Here is a 22,366-nt window from a genome sequence, read left to right on the forward strand (position 1 = left end):
CTCATTGATTCATTTTAAACTTGTTGTCAGTGGTTTTGATCATTTTATGTATGTATTTTAAGTATGGCGAAAATCCATTCACTAATAATGAGTTATGAACACAAACCAGTCAGATCCATCTGTGCGGGTATAGTATCAGTACAACCCTTCATCAGTATTAAAAAATTAGGCAACAAGGTGCCTGTTTGCACATTATTAATCCTTTTCAATCTAATTCATTTTCAATCTAATGAAAAGCAGTCCTGTTACCAAGTCTTTTCCCAGTAAAAGGACTGGATCTGGCTGGTCGTTTTTGTGTTCAGTCCATTTGATTCTGATCAGTGACCACTGATTTGAGAAACGGCCCTAACAGCATGGCTCTGGTTATGAGCTGAGGACGAATGAGAGCATTCTGGCTTTGGTTAAGCTCATGAGATTTTAGGAGTCTGTGTGCCTGGTTACTACACACGTGAAGCTTTACTTCTTAGCAGCATTACACACACAGGCGCATATTTTCTGCCCCTCAAAGTGTATCTTAAGCCATGATGTAATTATACAGCATAGACCCAGAGGGAGGAGGAACCAAAAGAGTTGATAAATATGACATGTTAAACTGATTGCCAGTGGCAGTAACGGTTCAGCATGAAACAGGTGTTTGAGACTCTTTCTTCCCCTCACATCTCTATTTATATGTGACAGTCTGTTCAGATACTGAGAGGGGGTTAGTGCTGATGACAGAGCTCAAATAAATGCAATCTGGACAGGAGGAATCAGGCAGTCAGACTCAGAGTTGGTGGAAAATAGTGTTTGTTGCATGAAGTGTAGATTATTTGAAATTACTAAGGCTTCCGATTTGTCACGGGTAGTGTATAAATGTCTAAGTTCATGCAATCATGTTATATTTTTTTAATTGTTATGACTTTACTGCACTTGAGATCAAACATAACTCATGTCCATGGAAAATGAACACATGTAATGGATAACATAACTCACACAAATTATATATGTTTTCTTTAGCACATTTTTGAGGTTTTCATGGGACAAAATTGAAGCACATCGTGTGTCTCTTTACATTGTGTGGACCCACCATGGTCATGTGTTTGAAATTGTTAGTCTGGACAGGTTAAATGATATCTACACCCAATGTGTGAAAGGTTCCCATTGAAGGGGTGGATACTGTCATCCAGAAGTCCAGGTCCTCTGGTCACCAGAGCAGCCGCCACAGGACCCGTGACAAGAGCAGAGACCGGGACCAAGACAGGGACAAGGACTGGCCACCTGAGAAACTGTCCGATTCACACTCTCCGGTTAGTCTCAAAGAATAAAATAAGGTATTTTGGTGATGAATGCTGTTTTGAAATGTTTCTTTAAAATATGTCGTGTCATGTCCCTCTCAGAGTCAGCCTCTGAAGTCTCTGCGCAAACTTCTGCACCTTTCATCGTCGTCCTCCAACCAGACCGCACAGTCTGATATGCGCTACCAGCCGATGCCTAATCCAGCCTCTGTTCAAGGTGGTTTCACGGAAAGTCGAGGTCACTCAGGGGTCAGTACGCCCCAGCTGAAGAACAGACAGACAGCCTACCCGCTGCCTGGACAGCTGGAGTCTGGCTGGCACCCTTCTGCCCTGGGCCGCCCCGAGGGCAACCCTTACCCGGAGCAAATGAGCATCAAGGGTGGCCAGAATGGGCACGGCTTCGGACGCCCCTCCAGGTCTCGTATGCCAAACCTCAATGACCTGAAAGAGACGGCTCTGTGATCTCCATCGCCCTACAGCCCTCAGATCCACTTCAGACTCCTCCGTTTCCCCTCTGTTGCTCCTACACGTCCCTTGCGTAACAGTACACATGCTGACTACAGGCAGACACAGGAACACACGGATACCAAACCTTCAGTTTTAAACACTGCTTGCAAACGGGCCAAAAGCCTCTCTATGTCTTCATTTTTTTAAAGCTTCCATGTTCGATAGCCTTTATATTATTACTTCTGTAATTCTGATTATAATTTGTATTATAAAGTAAATATTTACAAATTAAATATATATAAATGGATAAAGTGTAGATTTTAAGTGTAAGTATTCTGTTTTTTATTTAATAATATAGAAATATAGTACATTTTACTGCGTAGTATTTCCTTAAGACTATCTAAGGCATTCTCAACCAATAAAGTTTTGTCAGTTGTTGGAGATTGGTAATGTCAGTAACTTTGCAGTGGGTTCATCTCATCCAGGATTGTAACTCTTCATCTGAACTGTCTCGCTTTTGAATGTGCTCTGTCATACTAGTTACAAACGCTCTAATGTGCAACGGCAAGTCAACGTGCAACAGCCGCCTTGTTCTTGAAAATATAGCTGTAGTGCAATTTTTCTGAGTTGACAATCTTAAAATCTTAAATCTATTTGTTCTCTCCTCTTTTAGGGTATTTAGATTTTTATGTCTTTTTTAATGCAGCCATTTTAGACACTATGGTGCCACAAACTGACAGAACGCCTAACCGACATTGCCCTCTGTAGGAGATAATGAAGCACTGCATCTAGTGATTACCATGCACTAACTAACATTTAGGCACTGACTTTTCATGCACAGTGTGTGTAAATCATCATTTTCATGTATATTTTAAACAAATGTTATTCACTAAACACTATGGTTGCACCACAATTATTTCAAATGAAACACATAATAACTGTTCCTTGTACAGACTATACCCACAATCCTTTTGGTTGTAATGTAATTTCAAATGATTTACTGACATGTTTTATTAATGTCAAAGTGATGAAGCACCCTTATGGATGAATTATACAGTATTCGAATCTTGATACTTTGCCCTGCCGTGAGCAAAGCACATCTGAAGTTGATACTGAAGGCTGTGATTCTCTCTGATAATTTCCCTCACTACCAGGATATAAGGAAGTCTGCTTGCTGCTCATTTCTTACTTGCGACATCCAAGGGGTTCTTGTTTAATCAGTTAATTTAATGTACAAATCCAAAAGATTTGTACAATATGAATTGTTGTACAATTCATGCCCCGCTCCCCCAAACATTATTAGAAAGTTATTTTTTTACAGCAGCTAGAGGAACACAAAAGCCATTCTGGGTGTACAAGTGCAGTAGTTCCCAACCTTTTTTGTCTGACGTATCCCACATTCATGTTACTCAAGTAAAAGTCCTTTATCAAAACCACCCATCATGTTCCAGATGTGGTCCTTAGAATTCATCATAAGCAGGTCATTCTTTAACACTACTGATTACATAAAGGTTTGTATTATAACCGTTTTCTGTGTCATACGGGTCATTGTTCACAATCTTATATCCATTAGTTATAACTAACTAGCTATTTCAACTGCATCCATGTACTTCATTTAACTAACTTCTTTTTTTATTGTTTTTCTTTATTATTAGCTATGTCAGCCTTTTTGTCACTACTTTTAGCTAATTATCTGAACTGTTTATCCCGTTCTTTTTTTACCATTTCCTTACTTTTATGCTAGTTAACTATTAATGTTACTACTGTTTATCTCACTAATTCCACCATTTATCGATTACATTTAGCCATTTCAAACGTTTTGCATATATTTTTTTCCCCAACATTTTCAAATGTTTATCCATTTCTTTTCGCTTTTTTCACCATTTGTTCATTCATTTTATGCTAGCTAACTATTTCAACTGTTTATCCACTTCTACGTTAAGCTAACTATATAAACTATGAATCCATTGCTTTTAGCTAACTGTTTAGACTCTTCTGCTTGCTCGCTAACTTTTCACACACTCTCAACCGCAACAAATAGGCTCATAACCAATGATCTGGTCAAGCTAATTCAGCTACTGTAATGTAAAGTATTTCCATGTGACCCCATGCAGCTGCAGAAGTACTGCCTGCTGGGCTGTGTGTAGGCCTACACCTGGTTGGGAATCACTGCACTGGTGCATTTTTGTCTGACTGCACATGTTGAACCACTTGGGACAAGCTTATATGAGGAATCTTAATACAGAACCACAGTGGGGGCAGAAGCTCTGTACTGTAACATTGTTTTCTGTCTGGGATAAAGTGCCATGAAAGTAGCTTGGCAGAAATAAATCCTTAGCTTTTCAATGTTGCACTTTGAAGAGACTGTGTGGCTCAGCAATACTGCCCTTGATTCTGTAAATTCTTCTTCACTTCATGTTCATCATGTGCACAATGTGTGAAGAGTGAAACACAGGGCCTTAGGCTCCCACAGTGACACACACTGTCTAGACATGACCGTATCCTATTGTGTATTTGACACTCTGTACTTGACACAATACATTTCTCTCTTTGGATTATTGTTTTGCTGAAGGAGCACTGTGTATTATATTAATACTGATGTGTGATTACTTGTTTGGTAATATTTATAACGGAAGATGTTTATCAACTGTTTAAATGAAATCAAGTATTACATTTGTGCTTTTATTACAGACACAAATTGGTAGCATAGTTGGTGTTTATCTGTTTTTTTTTCAACAGAGCATTTACATGAGAGCATAAATCCACAAATGAATGCTTAACAATTTTAGAATATCCATGTTTACATATGTAACAGTAAATCTCAAATAAAACAAACTAATCTTGTACCTGTGGAAGCTTTTTTTTATTATAATGTTTAATTCAAAGGAATTTCATGAATAAGTGAACAAATCTTTCCTTTTCTCCTGTAGAGTTTTTGAAGGTAGCTCAGGCCTCGACATGCATTTTAAAGGTGTCCAATTTTGTATTTACATATTAAAACAATGAATTTATACAGATTTTAAGACATATACATATTGTCCACCTTCCCAGACTTAGTTTGCTTTGAGCCTCATTAAAGAAAGACATGATGGATCTTTCAGTGCTGGACCGATGATTGTTTTGGCAAGCGGTTGGCAGGGGAAGGATGGACAGTGAGGAAAAGTGGGCTTGTACACTTCAGGAACACTTGTTCATGCACATCAGCAGCTCCAGCCTCATAGCAATGCGAGTGTGCCAGCCCAGGGGCAGCAGGCGGATGTAACGAGCCACGATGGGGGGGCGCAGCAGGTTCTGTACCGTGGACGAGCGGTCAGAGTTCCCGTAGAAGACCTGAAGAGTAGAAAGTAAACTACATGTAAAGATTCGCTGAACCAGTTTATGATCACTTCATTTCCACGTCATTCTTCAGTAGCATCCATTTCCTCAGTGAAAGTGACGGTTAGACAGAGATAGGGCTTGACAGGAAACTCATCACCATTCAAGAGCAGAAATTAGTTTTCCATCTGTTTCTTTTACATATTAAAACATCCCATATGATATTTTCTTAGGTGGATTGGATTGATTTGATCTCAAGCTATTATGTCTTTCAATTTATCAGATATCCAGTGGTCATGTTTTGCTCACACTGCCATGATTTTCCAGGATATGTAAAAACTGCTGTGGGCAATTTAAAAGCCAAACCAAAGTGAAAACAAAGCCCATTGTGTCTGAAACTATTTATTTTTTTATTATTGAGTATTTTCTCTGTAACACAATCATTTGATCTGAATAATGTCAGAAAATAACATGCCTACCACAACTTCCTATAGCCGAAAATGACGTTTGTCAATGTCTTGTTTTGTTCAACCTAGAGTTCTAACTCCAAAGATATTCATTTATAATGATAGAAAACAGAAGATTCTCACATTGGAGAAGCTGGACCCGAGGACTTTCTGGTGTTAGTGCTTGGAAAATGAGAAATCTGTTATCGCTCAATTGACCAATCACTTCAGCTTCATTATTTCTTTTTTATGTACGTGAAATAACGAGTCAGTGTGAACAAATAGTGTTGACAGAAGAAAGAAAAGTTTCAAATATTGCTGTCAAAATTACAGAAGATCTTAAGGTAAAGTGCTAGTGATTCATTTCACTGAATCTGTTCAAAGTGCTGAAATCATTGCGTTCACATAGCTGATAGGTACAATTACATAGGAAACAATCCCACTATTGGGAGTGTCCAAGACTTTTAGAGAACTTGTTGTTTCTTTATTTGTAATCGTCATTTTCACATTTATGGCCCTTTTTACTGTAAATTCCGACGAGTAACACTGAATTATAAAATCTGAAAAGAGTCAAAAATGTCTTTACTTGACATTTGTTGCGTAAAGAGACTTCACTATCCATAGCCCTACACTGACTGCTATTTTGTGTACTTACCCTGTTGTTTCCTGTCTGGTCTTTGTAATAGATCCAGTTGAGAGTTTCCACACTGCGATACTGGATGCTGTATTTAGTAATCCACTCGTCAGCATCGCAGCGGCCCTGAGTGAGGATGCCAGACACCACACCCACCTCCTGCAGGTCAATCTGAATCCACTGATGCTGGTCGTTAAACTTGGAGAGCCATGCACACCTAACGGGAGTCAACATATATGCTTTTGTTGTAGTATTATCACAATAATGATAAACAGGGCTAGGTTGCCGTGACGTACCCAAAGCCTTGGTTGTTAAGGCGAGCCTTGGAGGGGATCCAGGAGGAATACCAGCCGGCGTACTGGTCCTGATTGGAGCAGCTGATCTGGTCTGATGTCACAGATCCAGATTCAAAGCCCAGAGCTCTGTGGTAAGGGCATTCTGTGGAGGACAGATGTACAGTATACCGTGGCGTGTTTTCACCGGAAATATTCAGCCATTATAACAAAAGGAAGACTGGAGGTTACTTGATACATGAAGAGAATTGTTAAAGACTTGATTGTGGTCTGGGCTTGATATTCCCGGTCTTGAATAATTTTACAGACGTTGATATTGATAAGTTGTTTGTAGATTTAAAACAACTTGACCAATGTCCATCCTTTCACACAATTTATTAACGTCTGGGAATGACATCAGCATCTGAAAACTTCTATAATAAAAAATGCAACTTGTTTAAAAGTTGGCACAAGCTTTGGGTGCAAATACAAAATAAATCCAGTTATACAGCCTCAAAAAAGTAGGGTCTAATATACAGAATAATGTCCAGGTAACACTGGCATGGCGTTCTTATTTTACTCTCTAATTAAGTATTCTGAGCAGCCTTCCTGCTTGTGGTGATCTAGTTGCGTGATAAGGCGGAAGAAGATGAGCAGGGCATCATCTGATGTGTGCTGCTTGTATCATGCTATTAGACGAAGGGCACCACCTATTTTAGGCTCCCTAATCTGCTCATCACATTCCTGCACAGGTAATGAGATTATCTCACAGCATTCGCCGTTCCAGGCCTCTTCCTCACAGTTGTTCATTTCTTAAACCCAAACTGTTATCATCTCTACAACAGATCCAAGCCCTTTAAGTAAGAACATGGTTGAAAATTGTCTAGATCATAGTAGAAGGTGATTGTGCACCACTGCAGAGATGCAGAGACAAGATTAGACTGAGTGCATGTAAGGACACAGCCAGCTACCATCAGCTGTGTGATCCATCACACCAGCTGGAGCTCTGTACGTGTCCCATAACCTCAAAAACCCACCATTAATCTTCACACGTGTGATGTTCCCCACCATGTAATTGCCCTTCACATAATTTTCATCCCATTTATCACTTTAAAAAAACAACTTACTGGCCCCGACCCTTGTGAGTGAAACACACAGGGAGACAACAGGTCAACACAGATCATGTGACCCGGGTGGAGTCCTCACCTGGCATGCAGTTCAGCGGGCGACCCTGAGGTGGCGGGGGCAGCAGTGAGGTCGGCAGGGCAGGCGGGATGACAGTGGGGTTGCGTGTCGATGAATCAGCAGACTCACAGTCGCAGGTGCAGGCTTTGATGTTTGATGTCCACGTCTCGATCACCTGCACCTGTTCCTCCTCCTGCAGGTCTTCCTCCTGGACTGTCTCCTCCTCCTGAAGGACACATGGGGACAAGTTAATCCAGAGTTCAAATCCCGGTTCAAACTTCTGTCAGGCTGTTTATTATTGGACACTTACCTCCTGTGAGTGAACAGAGATCAGCACTGTACCACAGCAACAGATGCATGAAATGAAAAAGCAGGTGAAAAAAAAACGTATTAACGTTTACAGAAGAAAACTAAATGAAGAAAATAAGACCTAATTAACCCCAAAGCAATTTCAGTCAAAAGCAACTGGACTTGGTTATTTGTCTAGGAAGTCGTTTCACCTCTCATCCAAGAGGCTTCATCAGTTCATGTACGCATCTGACCAGGCTGGGACTGGTCCAACCAACAGGTGTGGAGATCCAGGTATTTAACCTCTCACATGGCCGATGATGTTGCTGGAACCCTTTCAAGTGCACTTGGAGCACGAAGGGTGAAGAAGCCTCTTGGATGAGAGGTGAAACGTCTTCCTAGACAAATAACCAAGTCCAGTTGCTTTTGACTGAAATTGCTTTTGGAATAACGATGACCTGGACACATGAGAACATTCACAAACTGACCTAATTGACACAAATCACTTTATGAATTGTTTGCAGGTATTTTCATGTGATTAACATGACAATAAAGATGACTACTGTCTCTAAATATCATCCATAATGTGTGTATATGTGACCAGAAGAAACCTGAATTGAGGAAAAACACATAATGCTGACGGAAAAATGACAATTGAAATCAATGAACCGCTCACTGGCCACTATGAAGATGATCGTTTGATTACAAAAAGACACTACAACCAAGTAGAGTGAGTATACTCAAAGCAGTGAGCATATTCCTGTTTTTTAAAGGCAGACAGAGTGCATTATAATTTATCCTACTATGACTATCCGTCACACGGGTGCACAGTGACTTACCCTGAGACAGAAGCAGGAGGAGCAGCACAGCAGCACATCGAGCAGTGGCCTCCATCTTCTCCTTCAGCCGTGCTGGAATGTGATGAGTGTGTGATACCCAACGCTATAGTGGATAGGATTAGTGTAATCCACAGGCCTGTGAATGCCTTATCTAATACTCTTTATTGGTCCTTAGACACCTCCCTTAGGATGGTCTCTTGTACTGCACCTGTCGCTTCATAAATCAAGAGTGAGCATCATTCTTATGGCAGCTGTGCCTTTCAGGACGATGCCTTCACCTGTGAACATTACAACGTGTTTGTGTGTTTGAATACAAGGATAACATGTTAGACACGGTCCAGGCTTAGCATAACGTAGCTTGGCCTGCTTCCGTGCAGAAGTAACAATATCTGCATACCACAACCTTGGAAGAATTCTGAGACAATGGGCCCCTGGGCACAGGCATGTAAGAACAAGACACCCAAATTCAGACATGTTACGCTTGGATGCTGTTGTTTTGTTTTGCCACCCTAAAGTCATTTTTTAGTCCATTTTGGTCGTTTTGTGTAAATTTGTGGTGATTTAGCATCTCTTCGTAAATCTTTTTGTGTTTTTTTTTAGCAATATTTATGATTCCATCCACGCCACTACCCAAACTTATTTAAATGAAGCCAACAAAGTTCCCAAAACAGTTGCAAGAGTGTAGTTCCTCAATTGGCCACATGAGGCTGGCCCCAAAACAGATTAATTCCCAAGAGATCTCCATGTTAAAATACTCGACTTTACATTCAAAATAAACATGTTTACAGCCTGGTACAAAAAAATGGTCATGTATTTATTTAATTTCCCTGTTTATGACAACTGTTGGGAGGGAAATGTTGATATAGCTCACAGCATCTGATCCGAACAGACGAGCATAGTGAAGAAGAAGTCTCTCCTTCAATTTTAACGAGTAAAAGGAATGTAGACATGAGGGTGTTATCAATCCTCATCTCACATTTCCCAAAGTGTCAAACAATTTCTAAATGTTTCTTACACTTGCACCCTTCTGTGTTGAACAGAAAACGGTCCTGTCAAAAAGTCAATAATCTGGCGTCCTCAACAGAGAAGCCACTTTGTCTCTGCATTTGCTGTGATGTGAACTATTGATTGGTGAGATAGACGTCAGACCATCAGTGACTGAGCCAGTGTCCCAGCGTCAACACTGAAGTCTTGATGTCATCTGCGCGGCTTAATATCACTAGAAGTATTAGAACTTTTATATGGATTTCCATTGCTAGGCAACAGCCTGGGTCCTTCTTAACTTCCTGTCAGCTGATGTCATTCACATAAACTGAAATAAACTAGGGCACATTTTTGACGAAATGTGAAATGGTTTAAAGTTTTAAGTTGTTTTTCGCTCATTTTGTTTTCATAGTTTTATAGATTTTAGGAAAATATGAGCCTAAAATATTTGTAATGTTTTCCATCATCAGATGTCACTGCTGGTCATTCCGCCTCTACAAGACAGGGCGAATTCATATACATAGGGGTACCCTAACAAAAGATAAAAACATTAAATAAAAATATTTAAGGCTCTACACATTCCAATTGTTTTCATTGCTTTACTATTTTTTTTAAGTCCATGTAATGTTTTAATGAAATGTGCAAATTCTATGATAAATTGTTGTATTTGTGGTTTATTTTTTGTCCATTTGAAGTTTAGGAAGAACTTTCCTCATAAAATAGGTTGAAAATAAACTATCTCTTTTTTCTAAAACAAAATACATAAATATTTGAATCAGTCATTGTCTTATCAAATATTCCATATCCAACCAAAAATAATTTAACACATAGATATTCATAAAATAAGTGACATAAAGTCTCAATGTCGTTATTATTATTTATTTATTTATTTTATTTGCAAATTTTTAACAAATACAGTACAAACATAAAACAGTGTGGCATCGTACTTGACAAAGATAGGAATGTATGTGAAGACAGTCAGTTCTTTCAATAAACAATACACTTTAAATTATAATGACATGACATAAGTAAGAGTACTTAGATACTTCATAAGATACAAAGGCATAGAGAAAAAACAGTAAAGAAGGCAAAAAAAATACATACAAAGAAATTAAATTAAAACATAGGCTATATTGTTACAATTAGAATTTAGATTCAAGTATATGATGCTTCCCTTGAAGAACTAGTAAATTGACAATCCACTGTATTGTTTTGCTTTTGTTTTCATAGCAGGTAATGACGTCTTTTGCTTCCAGTTTATTTAAGTGTTTGCACTGAACGCTAAAAACACTTTCAACTTTTTTTCAGAACTCCAAAGTTACACTGACACCCCCAGAATAAATGCAGAATAGTTTCATCTTCAGTCCTACAAAATTCACTATAGTTGTCCACATCTGCAAACCTTGCCATAAATGTATGAGTGGGGTAAATATTATAGAATGTAATTATTTCACTTTATTGGGGATGACACATTTATATTGTAGAAGCCATGTTTATCCCACTGAATATTAGAAAAATAAGAATGAAAAACAACGTTTCCCCTTGGAGTGATTTTCCTTTTGCTGTAGAAGTAGTTCCTTATGTGTTTATTAGAACATTTATGACTTTTAATATTTATTCCATTAACAAAAAGGGACGGGTCTAAATCCTGCAGTTCTTCTCTCCCAGAGTGACACTTCATCAGGTGAAGGATTCCGGATTATTATTATTATTATTATTATTATTTTAATTTTTATATTCTTTATTTGCAATTTGAACAAATAGAGTACAACCAGAACAGTGTGACATCATACTTATATAGATATGTATGTAAAGACAGTCAGTTCTCCTTTCAGAAAACAATACACATTAAATCAGAATTACATTAAAATACTTATTAAGATACAAAGGCATAGAGAAAAAAGACAATAAGTAAAGTAAAAATAGATCCAAGTAAAGAACTTAAATCAAGACGCGGGCTACACTGTTATACATATTTTTAAAAAGTCTTGTAACTTATCTGTGGTATCATTGCGCCTGTGTTTAACATTCAGGCGCTTCTGTTACCGACGTTTTAATGTGCGGAACTATCCGGCTCCTCGACGTTTGATTGATGTGTACGTCAGCCAATCACATCCACGATATTGAGTTAAAGGGTCGGGTGGGCGGAGCATACAGAAACATCAGCCAATGAACAAAGTTGAGAGCGCTTCATTGGCCAATCCGAAGCTTGATACCAACTCGGCATGTACGTTTCAGGGAGCCGCTGGGCAGTTCATTTCGACGGAGGGGAATACAGTGTTGTTATTCAGGGTAAGTAGTTTTGAGTGTGAATTATTCCACCTTTTATATATATTAATTTTTCAAGCACGCTTGGTCGCATGACGTATGTAAAACAGTTTAACGCTAACCGCTGAATAACGGTGTTAACGGCGTTAACACGTTAGGTTGTGTTGATAACGGTAAAGACGAGGTGATGGTTTCAGTCATGGTTTTGTAGATAATGGCTTTCCCATTGGTTGTGAAAATGACAGTTTCGTGTTTTTAATGTCAGCGTCACTTGAATTAAAAACATGGTCTGTGCTGTGTCCAGTAAACTGTTCAGGCTGGATTTGAACATGAAGTTAAATGGTGTTTGTATTTACACATGGCCGCAGACAGACCATACACAACGAGCTTAACGACTAACTATGCTATTGGTATTCTGTGTCACATTATTATGTTATTATATATTTATTTTACTGAGTTGGACTGAACGGTTATTTATCTTGCATCTTGCTCATTCCTGGAGCACCTCCCACATGCCATACAGTAATAATTTCCTCAATTTGGCTTAAGTTGTCAAAATCAATCTGGCCCTTGATATCTACATCCGGTTTTACATCAAAAGTGATTAAATGTGTCCTTTTTAAAATGCTTTTCGCCCCTTTCTTTAGTCTGTGGGTGTCTTCAACCACCCTCCTTTATTATTTCATCTCTCACTGTGTGTCACAGCTCCTCTGCTCTGTGTTTCTCTCGTGTCTTCATTTCAGATGCAGTTCATGCTTCTGTTCAGTCGACAAGGCAAGCTCAGGCTTCAGAAATGGTACGTGCCGCTGTCTGATAAGGAGAAAAAGAAAATCACCAGAGAATTGGTGCAGACGGTCCTGGCTCGAAAGCCCAAAATGTGCAGCTTTCTGGAGTGGAGGGACCTGAAGGTTGTGTATAAGAGGTGGGTGGAATGGGGACGTGTTTATGTACAAAATGCTTTCTGGTTGAACGCTCACAGAACAGAATTTTCCACACTTGCACGGGCAATTCATGGACCTCTCATTCAAAGACACGGCTGAGTTGGAGAAGCAGGAGAAAGTGTCATCGACTTGATGAAGGCATCACGACTGCACTCAGACTACAACAGGAAAGTGCATTCATTTTTGCCTCATTATATCCAGTTGCCATGCCAACAGACAAGCAGGCAGACTATTGGTGAACCCGGGCGACCCGACGGGGACAGACACCACTCGAGGTGCTGAGCAGTCAGCAACTTGGCACCATTGCACAACAAATACATTCATAGTGTAGCGTCTCCAATAATTCAATGGGCTCTTATCACGTCACATTAATGCATACAAGTGTAAGTGACTGGGGCTGCTGCTCAGAATATATCTTCTTTCTTCATAGTTCTGTGTCGCTCTCAGCCCTCCTGTTGTGTCCTACCTCCTCACATTGAAAGAGAGATCTTGGATACAGCCCACGGAGTGTTTATAGAATAACTCTGTGCCAAAAATGAACAATACCTAGTAGTGATAGGCCGATACATTGTTTTTTCCCGGCGTTATTTACAGACCGGCGTCCACAGGAAGCTCCGTGTTGCTGGGGATGCCTTTTTAAAGTTCAATAAACATTCCTTTTTATTAAAAAATGAGACTTTGTTTGTTACCATCATTGTGTAATTTTTATGATGTAAATTGAGGGAGAAAAAGTCGTATCGGCTCAAGATAATCGGCAGTCCGTATAGCCGCTGGGGAAAAAATGAAATCGGCCCTAAAAAAGATCCATATCGTCGATCCCTCATACCTAGGTTCAAAAATAGTAATTCATTTGAGAACATGATTCTATATTACTTGAGTGTGAAGGGCCGTAGACATTTGGAAATCCTATTTCTTTGATTTATAATTTTTTCAGATGTATTACCTTTAGTGAGAAGAAAGGAGGATTACAGTAGAATGTGTCAGGTCACATTTGCAGGTACAAGGTATGCCCCACAGCCAACTGAGCCTGAGGATACTCAGTGGAAACACTTTTTATTACATAAAGACAAAAACTGTCGCTGCTGTTTGATGTTTAGACAGTTGACTTTACATGGAGAGACTTCTTTTGTGCACTATGTCTGTTGATCATGCTGCTAGACAGTTGAGTGTTGGATTTAACCATTGTCAAGTCATCAAATTTGATTCATTAATTGATATGCCAAAATGGGGTACTCAAAGTAATGAGTTTTTAATCTATGAATAAAATGTCTGTTATAATTTCCCACAGCTCAAATCAGTGCATTCAAATTACTTTTTTTTTTTTTTTACTAAGAGTCAAAAACCCAAAGATAATCAGTTTTCTGCCAAAGATGACAAAGAAAAGCAGCACCAGAATCTGGAAGCAGCGAATGAAAACATTTCGCTTGAAGAATAATGAACAATATCAAAATAGTTGCAGCTAAATTGTCAGTCAGACAGCTATTGTTTCGCTTTGTCCTCATGTAAAAAAAGGTTTAAACTATTCACGTCCTTGAAATGTGTCGCCTTGATGTTTGGCAATTAAAAACGTAGCTCCGGGTATTGCTCTGAACTCTGTGCCATGCAACGCAGACAAGCAAATTATATTAGAAACGTCTTCAACATAGAGTTATGCGTTTGCGTTTAAAGCCTTGACCCCCTCTTACCATGCCTGCTGGTTTGCTCTATGAGTCAGCTACAGTAAAAGTGCTGTTTCACCTCTCTGTGCCACATGCAACTTAACAACTGAACAGAACCCTTTGTGTTTCCTGAGCTTGGCTGTGCCTTGTGTTCACTTGCACGCAGCAGGGTGGAGTGGACCATGAAGCAAGTCAAGAATACAAATGAAATTGCCAACACAGTTCAGTCCTGTAGAGTTTTAGACTTTTTCCAGTAAATGTATGTTCATCTTTTTAAAAATCTGCAGCCCAGTCCACTGTGCCCTTTTCCCCTGCAGGTTGTGAGGGATCAACTGTCCAGCTCCTTTATTAGCCAATCATCACATGCTCAAAGAGTGCCTTAGGGATTATCAGGGATAAAGAACCATGGCAGTATGAGGCTTAACTCATACTGCCTTCTGCATCCGGCTTCTGGCTCTTAAATGAATACCCTGTACACAGTAAACAGCAATCGTTAATAATGGCAGAAGTGCTCTCTCAGCACTATTACAGTGAGCTGGGAGACAGTGTATATCATCTTCTAAGAAAGTGACAAAGTCAGCTTTTCTTATATTTACTTTGTCAGGTTGAGGTTTTCACAATGAAAGATTTAACCAAATTAAAGATGGCTGGCTTGTCACTGTGTTGCAGATATGCCAGCCTGTACTTCTGCTGTGCCATAGAGGACCAAGACAACGAGCTCATCACACTGGAGATCATCCACAGATATGTGGAGCTGCTGGACAAATACTTTGGCAGTGTGCGTTTCAGAAGTTTCCTCACCTCTCTAATTCTTTTATTTGTTGTGTATCCATGCCATGGTTGATCACATGTTTGCCACCTCTTCAACCTAGACTTAAAATACTCATTCATAGTTTTTTCTTACATTTCTCAATGACAGGTTTGTGAGCTGGACATTATTTTCAACTTTGAAAAGGCTTACTTCATTCTGGATGAGTTCTTGCTGGGTGGGGAGGCTCAGGAGACGTCCAAAAAGAATGTATTGAAGGCCATTGAGCAGGCTGACTTGCTACAGGAGGTAAGACATCTAATGAAATCAATGTGGGAACAATAAAGTTTCACTAGTGGAGTTGTTTCTCTCTCTCTTTCTCCTGCTTCATTAGTAATCTGCCCTCTCGCTCCATTGTGTCTATGTCGACATTTGACCAAAGAATAGAAAGTTAAACTTGAGTATTTTACACTTGTGCTGTTCCTCACTTAAAGTTATAACCCTTAAGATGTCAGTCCTAGTTGGTCTGGTGACAGTAAATGGTTATTGGTGGTAACAGAAAGTACAGTTTAAATACTTTTTATTCAATAAGTCCATTTCAATGACAAACAGCTAGGTTGCTATCAGTGACATAAAACAGTAACACTACATAACACCCTGAATCATTTGTGAATCAAGTTCGCACGTGAAGGCAATTTGAATCCAGCACGGAAATGGCGGACCCCGCCATTAACAATGAAAACTACTATATAAAGGGCTAGTTACTGAATGTAGATACAGTGAATGGCTATTGGAACCTCAAGTGGTATCAAAAAAGGTGCTTTGAGTTTGTCAAAATCTTAAGGTTTACAACTTTAAGTTTTTATTAAGACAGAGTGTGTGTATTACATAAAAGTAAAAGGAGCAGCTAAAAATATTTTAACAATTTAAATGTACTTTGATTTGATTTTCCTTCAAAAAGTGACACTTGCTTTATTTCCTGGGATTTTTGTGTCATCGGCTTCACTGTGCTTTATTGTCTCTCATCTAGTTGCTTGATCTTGATCTTGATTTCAGCTGACATTTTTTCTCTCTTTGCCTTTGTACTCTTTTACTATTGTGATTTGCAGAATATAGACTTTCAGATGCGCCTGTTTGCAGGTACAGTTTGTAAAAACCCAAATAACCTCTGCTGTAGTGTTAGACCAGTAGCCTTAGATGTACTGACGATTCACCATCCCAACGGTAAAGTGTGCAGAAACAACATACTAGCAACAGCAATAGGTCAAGTGTCAAGAATACACTGTGAATATGGACGTTGCTGGTGTGTTTTTCTGCTTCGTATTGACTCCAACCCTGATATTTTGATGTAACTGTAATCCTAGGCACTAACCAATAACTCTTCCTCAGCAGTAATATTTACATGAAAAATGTTACGTCCCCACGGTAGACTGAACTGAAAACTAAAGGGAATATCACTGAATTCAATAACAAGTTTCAGTGTCATTAAATTGATTTAATTGGACAAATTCCACACATTCCTTTCAGTCTTTTCAGACATATTTGATGGTTGAAGTGCGGAGAGCTCAGGTTCTAGCTGGAAACAAAGCCTCATTGTCTGAGTTGCTGAGACCACACAAACACTTCTGGCCCAGAGTGGAATTTCATAGAGGGAGCATAATTACAGAAACAAAACCACAGCGTCACTGCAATTAGGATTCTGACCGAAAGCATATTCAGCAGTAAACCAACAAACACCACAGCTGTGTTTCAGCCTCAGTACACAAGAGGCTCCCTTTCCCTTTCCCTTCAATCCATTAATGCCATAAGAAAGTCAAAAGCTGAAACACGCCATATTCTGATGTTTTTTATCTTGGGGTTAAGTCTTGGATGTGTTACAGCAGAGCTTTTTAAGTGATTGTCTGGATTTCCATAAACAATGTAAAACAACACACTGTGATTTTAAGAGTAGAAGTTCAAGTAAAGTAAAGTTAAGTAGCAGGTAAAGGCAGTTTTTAATGTTAAATCCACGTAAAAGAGGGGAAAAAAAGCAGTCTAGTATAGACTTTATCAGTGTCAGCAGACTGGTGGGTTTGCTGGATTTGTTACTCAGCATTTAGTTAGTGAGCCAAAGGGCCGATGCTAATGAGTACTGGGGAAGCAAAATCAGGTCACTGCTGACAAACCATTAACATCCGATGGGAAAAAAGGTGATGTGAGCTGTAGAGAATGACCAGTGCTGGACTTCTGAGGGAATCTTTACGTGCACCAAACGTTTGGCAAATGCTCTCTAATTTAACTATTTGTGATAAAGATCGTAACACATGTAATGCAGAACCTGAAATTAGAAATCTATGGATCAAATCTGCCTAAAAGTTTATCATTTTGCATATTTTCTAACGCGTACATTGATAAAGACTTGTGATATCAGCCTGTTCATGTATCGGTCAGGCTTTTGTTTAAAAATGAATTCAAACTTTTAAAAAGTTGTTGGCAATGTACCTCGTTTTATGTGGTAGTGCATTTTTTCCTGCTGGATTACACATAACATGGCATTCAAACAGAAACATATTGTATGCATGTATTATTTTGCCATTGTTATTTATTAGATTATTATAGATTCATTATTTACGTCAAATATTTAAGACCTATGTCATGGTCAAGCATGAGAGCATGTTTACAAACTCATCTGACTCTGAAATTATACTTATTTTAACAAACTTGGAATACAAAATGGCCTAAAATTAGGTAATGAGCAATAATGTCGGGAAGCGTTAAGAGATCCAAAAGTGGTCTATAACCATTAGCTGTGACACGGCCACAGCCCAGCTATATCTATAATCCCCGAGGACTAACTGTGGAGCAGTTCTTTGATTCACAGTCAGGTAGCTGTACTGCAGGGAACATTCTGTACTGTGACCCCTGTGACCCCTATAGTAAGTTCCTAATGTAGGCTTTTCCCGTTTAAGTGTTCTCCGTCACGAGATTGTGAGTAGCTTCCTTAAACCATTTAGTTGATATTCTCACCTTGGAAGAAATTAGGTTAAAACCTCAAGAGTGCCAATCCACATTTACCCTGTATTTATAGAGCCAGAGTGAAGACTGGGGAAGTTTGCCAAATGAGGAGCTCTTGTAATGAGCCTAGAGTCCGTCCGTGCCTCCACCCAGGCAATTGGTAACTACTAGACTGGTGCAGTCAGTCAGCATGGGTTTACCAGCTGTGCGTGCCGTGAACTACCTGCATGTACGGTCCCATAACTCTGAGTGAAAAATACATGATCAGCGTAAGGCTCAAAGCAGGCATGAATGTTTCGAACATGTCTGAAAACACAGTTTCACTAACAGGCGGCATAATCCAGCACCTTTTATTAAACCAATGGTTTTTCATTTGGATATTTTTGTACATTATTGTCGGAGATGAAGATTTATCTGAATTTCCGTTTTCGTGGATGTGATTTTTTAAAAGTTACTTTGTTCTAAATACATTTCTGAAATTGTAACTATTTTCCTGGAAAAGGGAAAGAGTTATGCCGCCTGTGTGAAGACTAACAGGTAGTTTTACTAACAGCACTGAATGAAAATGCTCAGATTAATGATTCTACATGTTGTGATTGAAATGTTGGGAAATGAATAACAGTAACACATGCTACAACAGTATTTTACATTCACTAATATTCATTCCGCAGGTTTTTGTTTTTGTTTTTGTGTTATTTGACCTAAAATAACCATTTCACTCAACTGTCATCTTCTAATACAAAGACATTAATGGATAAGGACAGTGTTATTCTACATTTTTCTTATTATCAACAAAACCCATAAGATCAAAACCAACTTTGCGTTCATCTGTCTTTCGATACTCTCTGACTTCCCTAGCCTGTTCCTACTGCAGCCCAAATCCTTACAGGTCCCTTATTATAAAAAGAGATATTTCCAGATTGTTTTTGATTATAAAGCAGATTGAGGAATACGATGCTACACACACAATACGAGTTAAAGCAGTTAATTGGTGGCTTTGGTCTTTTCATGGGATTTGTTGACAAAAACAAAACAACAAAACTATCACCAGCCAGAATACAAGCATTATGTGAACCAAAGAAAAAAGTTTATTAATAATAACAACTTACTTGTGTGGTGTGTCAGAGCTATCAGATCAAATTCAAAAATGCCTATGCTACTTGAGATGCTGCAACTGACAGGAATACATGATTTACTAGTCAACCTGTGTCACTGTAATTGAATATTAAGAACTTTTAAAACAACAAGGGGCAATGATGAGACGAATAATTTCCTCATGTTTTTTCTTATATAAGATGTTTGTGTAATGGATGGCCATACAGTACGAACAAACAAACACACATAGTCCTTGATTTCTGTGATTGACTCATTTAAAAAAAGATCTAAACATAATGCACATATAGGTGGGTGAAAATAATGCTGGGGTTAAGTCGGGGCACCTTTGGAATGAATGCCTCGGCTTTAGTAAGTGCATAGTGCAGTAATTACGTGGAAAACATACCACAGGGGATTTGGTTGGAGTTATTTTAATAAGCCTTTAATGAAAACATTTCTCAGGAGCTGGTCATTACTTTGGAGCCAGCGAGCAGATCTTCTTTTGGACTAATGATGCCTCAAAAGATTTGCATGAGAGACATCAGAAATAAATTGAGCAGAGACGTCCATGAAGAGGACATTGTTGTTGCGCTGGTGAACACTTAACCCTTCTGTTCCCCGAGCACGTAAATGCTGTAGGTTCCTGAGAGATTTACCCGTGGTGCCTTGTTCTGTTAATTTGTGTTCTTATAAAAATGTTTGCCTCACAGGTGTGATGGTCCCAAATATGGTCTCTGAGTCCTCTGGTCTTTTCCAGAATTAGGCCTGCTGAGGTGAATACTCTGTGTTTGTGGATTTAGGCCATGTATACTGCTAGAGCCCTCTAGTCAGTCTTAGTCTTCTAACCGTATATATCAGTCTGTCTGTAGCTCAATTCCTGCTGGTTAAAACAATGATAATATTTCCACAGCTGACAATACCTGTTTGTACTGAAAACAAAGTCTGTCTTAGTGTGTTTGTTCTCTCTTTTCCATTTATGTGTAACATTTCATTGACACCCTCCTCTACCAGATGTGATGATATGTATTACAGTGTGGATAGGTGACACTTCAATTTCATAAGCAGTCTTTTAGTTTCAAGTTGAAAAATGAAATGTTTTAAGTGAAGGAAATAGTATATCATTCAGTCATTTGTTTAAGAATGTAAGCTAAATTAAAGGGGAACTCCGCTCATTTTCAAAATGTATACATGTTATTCCTATGGTCCTGAAACAGTCTCAAAATATTAGTGACACGGACAACTCTCTATAATCCAAAACCTAGAGTGCTAAAACTGTGTTGTCACAAATCTGAAGTGGTGTTCCCTTTTAAAGTGTAAATCATTCATTCATTCATTCATGCATCCCATAGTCTTTTTCGACATGAATATACATCAAATCCGCTATCGAGACCGTTTTTTTCCTGGATCACCTATAAACAGAGAAATCCTGGACAGCCGCTAGCAGCCAGACACGGCTAACACTGAGTAGCTCAGGGCAGAGCGCTGAACCATCCAAAACAGCTTTTTTAACCACTAATACTGCTCAAAATAGTACCAAATCTCTACAGTAACATGAAAACAGTACACATAAAATGAAGCACCGACAACGTAGTTGGAGAACCCGGAGTTTGTTTTAAAAAGACTGTTTTCAATGCTACAAGCTTTAGCAGCCGGCTGAGAAGCATCCAGAGGCAGTCCGTACAAGTCGATTACTGAATGCACTGGAGTTCTGTTCAATACTTTCCACCTTGAACTGAACTCCAGTGCATTCAGTAATCAGCTTGTTTGGGTGCCTCAATCTGTAGAGAGCCTTCAGCTAAGGCTTGTAGCATTGTAAAACAGTCTTTTTTTAATAAACTCCGGGTTCGCTGTGGCTTATTTGATGTATATTTATGCTGAAAAAGACCATGGAATGAAAATACACCAAAATAACACTTCAAACAAATCTCACTGTTCAGTTGAAACATTAAAAAAAACCCTGTGAGTTTGTTTTTTCTTTGACTAAATGGAAAATGAAAATTCCCCATCCCCATCAAACTATTAAGTAAAAAGACACCTTAAAAGAATGGCTTGACATTTGGGAAAGGCTAGCCGTTTAAAGTCAGCTAGCTAAGTTAACTGACCGCTGGCTCTAGCTTCATATCTCGCATACAGACATAAGAGTGGTGTCTTCTCATCTAACTCTCAGCAAAAGAGTGAACAAGTGTATTTCTTAAAAAAAAATAGATAGATAAAGGCGGAACAGAGGTGAGAGACGTTTGTTTTAAGTGATACATCCAGCCTGCCGCATTGTTTCATGCATGTCCTGTGAATGAAGTGTCAGTATGAGTTGGATGTTGTGTTGTTTTCTAAGCTGTGTGCGTTTCTCTCCCCCAGCCCCGTCATGAGTTCTTTGCAGTGCCTGTGTACTGATTGGCTGCCGTCGCTGCTGCCGTTGCCGCTGCTGCTTCTATCCACCCTGCATGCTGAGCTCCTCAGTGCCTGGCACCTTTCTTCTTGCCCTCCGAGCACCTGACATTCTCATTGGTCTTGGGCTATAATAATATTCTCAGCTCACTATTTAATTCCATACATGACAGCCATGATACAATATTGTCACAATATTAAAAGTTGATTGAAAACTACAATGAATGAAAAGACTTTATACTGTACATCTGAATACGACCCATTTAAACAGAAGCTTATCGATATGTTTATTGATAATATTGATATTTAATATAAGTTATGGTGACATTGTTTCATGCCTGTCATTCCATTTATTATTTGTTTCATTGCATCAGTTGAACACCTCTCTTGATTGTTACCACTGTAATAGCAAGTTCACATCATGTGCCATCATGATTGACTCAAAACCCCTTACTCGATTTTCTTTAGAGCTGTAAACCACTTGGCCTTCATCAGGGAAGGGAAGTGTGGCTCAAAGTGTACTGATGCCCTAAATCATTTAAAATGATTGTTACAGTTCCAGTTGAATTCAGGTGCTGAAAAAAAACCCGTAC

The 22,366-nt window shown here is 39.0% G+C and overlaps 3 protein-coding genes across 4 annotated transcripts in view; 2 read left to right on the top strand and 1 right to left on the bottom strand.

The window, feature by feature from the left end:
- Nucleotides 1–1,854, top strand: part of LOC310945176 (cyclin-dependent kinase-like 5) — a 33,286-nt gene extending 31,432 nt beyond the window's left edge. The window contains exons 17-18 of the mRNA XM_083911195.1: nt 1,134–1,286; nt 1,377–1,854. Coding sequence (XP_083767321.1) covers nt 1,134–1,286; nt 1,377–1,736 — 513 coding nt within the window. The 3' untranslated portion in view covers nt 1,737–1,854. The remainder of the gene's footprint in view (nt 1–1,133; nt 1,287–1,376) is intronic.
- A 3,044-nt stretch (nt 1,855–4,898) lies between these two features.
- On the bottom strand, nt 4,899–8,755 carry LOC310945230 (retinoschisin-like; the record flags this gene model as incomplete). The annotated part of the gene is made up of 6 exons (XM_083911262.1): nt 4,899–5,051; nt 6,138–6,333; nt 6,413–6,554; nt 7,595–7,799; nt 7,884–7,909; nt 8,701–8,755. The coding sequence occupies 6 exons, from the start codon at nt 8,753–8,755 to the stop codon at nt 4,899–4,901; spliced, it is 777 nt and encodes a 258-aa protein (XP_083767388.1).
- A 3,208-nt stretch (nt 8,756–11,963) lies between these two features.
- On the top strand, nt 11,964–20,151 carry LOC310966555 (AP-1 complex subunit sigma-2-like; the record flags this gene model as incomplete). Of its 2 annotated transcripts, XM_083940315.1 has the most annotated exons (6): nt 11,964–11,976; nt 12,696–12,874; nt 15,221–15,329; nt 15,471–15,608; nt 16,409–16,439; nt 20,099–20,151. In XM_083940315.1, exons 2-6 carry the CDS (start codon nt 12,696–12,698, stop codon nt 20,149–20,151), a joined length of 510 nt encoding a protein of 169 aa, XP_083796441.1. In that variant the 5' UTR covers nt 11,964–11,976. The 2 variants fall into 2 exon arrangements, with proteins under 2 accessions (XP_083796441.1, XP_083796442.1); XM_083940316.1 differs by lacking the exons at nt 16,409–16,439; nt 20,099–20,151 and adding an exon at nt 18,367–18,414.
- Nucleotides 20,152–22,366: the final 2,215 nt, after the last annotated feature.

This window comes from Echiichthys vipera (genome assembly GCF_963691815.1).
Source record: "Echiichthys vipera genome assembly, chromosome: 3".
Classification (NCBI taxonomy): domain Eukaryota; kingdom Metazoa; phylum Chordata; class Actinopteri; order Perciformes; family Trachinidae; genus Echiichthys; species Echiichthys vipera.